The 3,115-nt window shown below is 34.3% G+C and overlaps 1 protein-coding gene across 1 annotated transcript; it reads left to right on the forward strand.

Moving 5' to 3' along the window:
• Positions 1–1,529: 1,529 nt before the first annotated feature.
• On the forward strand, positions 1,530–2,541 carry LOC107818441 (zinc finger BED domain-containing protein RICESLEEPER 2-like). The gene is made up of 2 exons (XM_075240013.1): positions 1,530–2,154; positions 2,423–2,541. Exons 1-2 carry the CDS (start codon positions 1,530–1,532, stop codon positions 2,539–2,541), a joined length of 744 nt encoding a protein of 247 aa, XP_075096114.1.
• The last annotated feature ends 574 nt before the right edge of the window (positions 2,542–3,115 follow it).

Below are 3,115 nucleotides of genomic sequence, written 5' to 3' on the forward strand. Positions count from 1 at the left end.
GGTAGTTAATTTGTTGATTGTTACTGATAGCTAGGTAGTTAATTTGTTGATTGTTCATTTATATTTATATTTGTTTAATTTTGTATAGATGGAAGATACAAGTAAAGTAAGTGATGTTGGTTCTAGTGAAAGTTTACCTAGTAGATAGTAACACCAACACCATTGATACTCAAGATTCCAAGAAAAGGAAAGCAATGCAACCTAGGTCTGACGTTTGGAACCATTTTGATAAATTTGAGGTTAATGGGGTTGGGAAAGCACGGTGTCGATATTGTAAACAAGCTTATGCTGCTAATTCATCTAAGAATGGAATAACAGGATTGAAGAATCATTTGCTTGGATGCAAAGAATACCCACTTAAAATTGCAGAAGATAATAGTCAAACAAAGATAAATTTTCAATTTTGCCAAAATGATGAAGGATCAATTTGGAAATTTGATCAAAAAGTGGTTAGGAGGGCCTTAATTGAGATGATAGTTACTGATGAACTACCATTTAGCTTTGTAGAAAATGAAGGCTTTATGAAGTTTATGAGAAAAACTCAACCACTATTTTGTCTTCCTTATCGTAGAACAATAACAAGGAATTGTTATGAAGTTTACGGTGAATTGAGGCAAAATCTAAGAAGTTCTTTTAGAGAAGCACAACCAAAAATTTGCCTAACAACAGACACTTGGACTTCATTACAAAGAATAAATTATATGTGTTTGACAGCCCACTTCATTGATAGGGATTGGAAGTTGCATAAAAGAATACTTAATTTTTGCCCTATCACTAGTCATAAGGGTGAAGAGATGGCTAAAGCTATTAGGGATTGTTTGCTTGAATGGAAATTAGACAAGGTTTTTACTATTACTGTGGACAATGCTTCTTCAAATGATGTCACTGTCAAAGAATTGTCTAAACAGTTAGATATATGGAAAACTAATATGATGAGTGGTAAACATATTTATGTGAGATGCATGGCTCATATACTAAATCTAATTGTGCAAGATGGTTTGAAAGAACTTGATGCTTCTGTGACACGTGTTAGAAATATTGTGAGGTATGTGAGATCTTCGCCTGCAAGGACCTTAAAGTTTAAACAGTGTTGTGCACATGTAAAGGTAGAATGTACCAAAACGTTGTGTTTGGATGTTCCTACCAGGTGGAATTCCACCTATTTGATGTTGGATACAGCACAACACTTTGAAAAAGCCTTTGACAAGTTGCATCTTTTTTATGATGGATTTTCTACATATCAATGTTCTCATCTTTGTGAAGATGGTGGTAATGCAGGTCCTCTTGAATCTGATGATTGGGTGAATGTGAGGAATGTGATAGAGTTTCTTGCACGATTTCACGAGCTAACTAAAAAAGTTTCAGGTTCACGTTATGTCACTTGTAATTCTCATTTTGAGGATGTATCTGAACTTTATTGTCATTTGAAAATGTGTTTAGCTAGTGAGGATGAGCATTTGAGAAAAATGGCTCAGCAAATGCAAGAAAAGTTCAAGAAGTATTGGGGTGAGCCTGAAAAGATGAATAAAATGATTTTTATTGCTTCCGTCTTGGATCCACGTAACAAATTTGAATATGTTGAGGGAGCACTTGAAGAACTTTTTGGGGAGGAAAAAGGGAAGAAAATAAATGCTGAGGTGTATGCTTATATGAATTCTTTGTTTGGAGAGTATCTAAAAAAGTATTCAACCGAATCTTGTCCTCAATCTCCATCTAGTTCTACTTCATCTAACAACACATCTAATACACCTAGTGGGAGTGTTATAAGTGCATCAAAAATAAGGACTAAGCTTAGCTTGAAGAAACAAAAGGAAAACAATGGAAATGGGGGTGCTAAATCGGAGTTGGATAAATACATTAGTGAAGAACAAGAGCCTTATAGTGAAGAATTTGATATCTTGAGTTGGTGGAAAACACATGCTCCCATATTTCCTATTCTTTCGGAGTTGGCTCGTGATGTGTTGGCAATTCCAATTTCTAGTGTGGCGTCGGAATGCGCGTTTAGCACTGGTAGTCGTATTCTTGATTCATTTAGGAGTTCATTGACTCCTAAATGTGTGCAAGCTCTTATTTGTCTTCAAGATTGGCTTAGAGAAGAGAAGAATCCTATTAATGTTGAAGAAGACTTGAAGTATCTTGAGGAAATCGAGCTTGGTAAGCTTTAATATTTTGTGTGTATTTTAATTCAAAATAATATATCATGCTTTTTCTTTTGTATGACATATTTGGTCGTATTATCTTTAGATATGGAAAATAATGGAAGCACTACTAGCATTGTTTGATGTATAGTTGCAACTTGCATCTTGAGTAGTAAGTTTAATACTCTATTTGTTTGGTGATAATGATATACTTAATATTTTGTAGTTTTGTTTTATTATCAACAAACTATAATATTCTAACTTATGATTTATATTTTTTTTAGGTTCAAGTGCAATCATGCCCCGTGCTACTGCTCAACGCCCCGTGCTACTGCTCAAGAGTCAAGACTGTTTGTTGATGGATGCCCTCTCTGTTTTTGTTGCACTATGTTTAACTGTTTAAGTGTTAAGACTGTGCAGACTTGCAGTTGGCCAGTTGCAGTGTTGCACTGTGTTTAAGTGTTAATACTTAAGAGTTAAGACTGTTTTTGTTGGACTGTGTTTAACTTGTTGGACTGTGTTAAGTGTTTAACTGTGTTTAAGTTGTTTAATATAGTTGTGTAATGTGCATTGTGCAGTTGGCCAGCTTTTGCCAACTACAGTATACGCCAGATTCATTGCAAGTTTGTATATGACATACAGTTAAGTAGTTAACAGTATTGACTATATGAAATTGTGAGTATACAGTTAAGTAGTTAACAGTATTGACTATATGAAATTGTGAGTATACTGGCGTGCAACGATGCAAGTTTGTATAATGTGTATTGAGTATTGACTATATGAATATGACATATGTGCACGTTTACGTTGTGGTTGTGCAGTTGTTTTAGAGTAAAAATTATAGTGTCAAATTAGAGTGAAAATTACAGTGTTGGTGTTTCAGCCATGTGCACGTTCTTGTTAACTTATTATAGTGTTATTGTTATATACCAAAAAACATTCTTTTAGAGAGAATTTCAATTGTGCATGTCCAGGTG

Source organism: Nicotiana tabacum, chromosome 20 (assembly GCF_000715075.1).
Source record: "Nicotiana tabacum cultivar K326 chromosome 20, ASM71507v2, whole genome shotgun sequence".
Lineage (NCBI taxonomy): Eukaryota > Viridiplantae > Streptophyta > Magnoliopsida > Solanales > Solanaceae > Nicotiana > Nicotiana tabacum.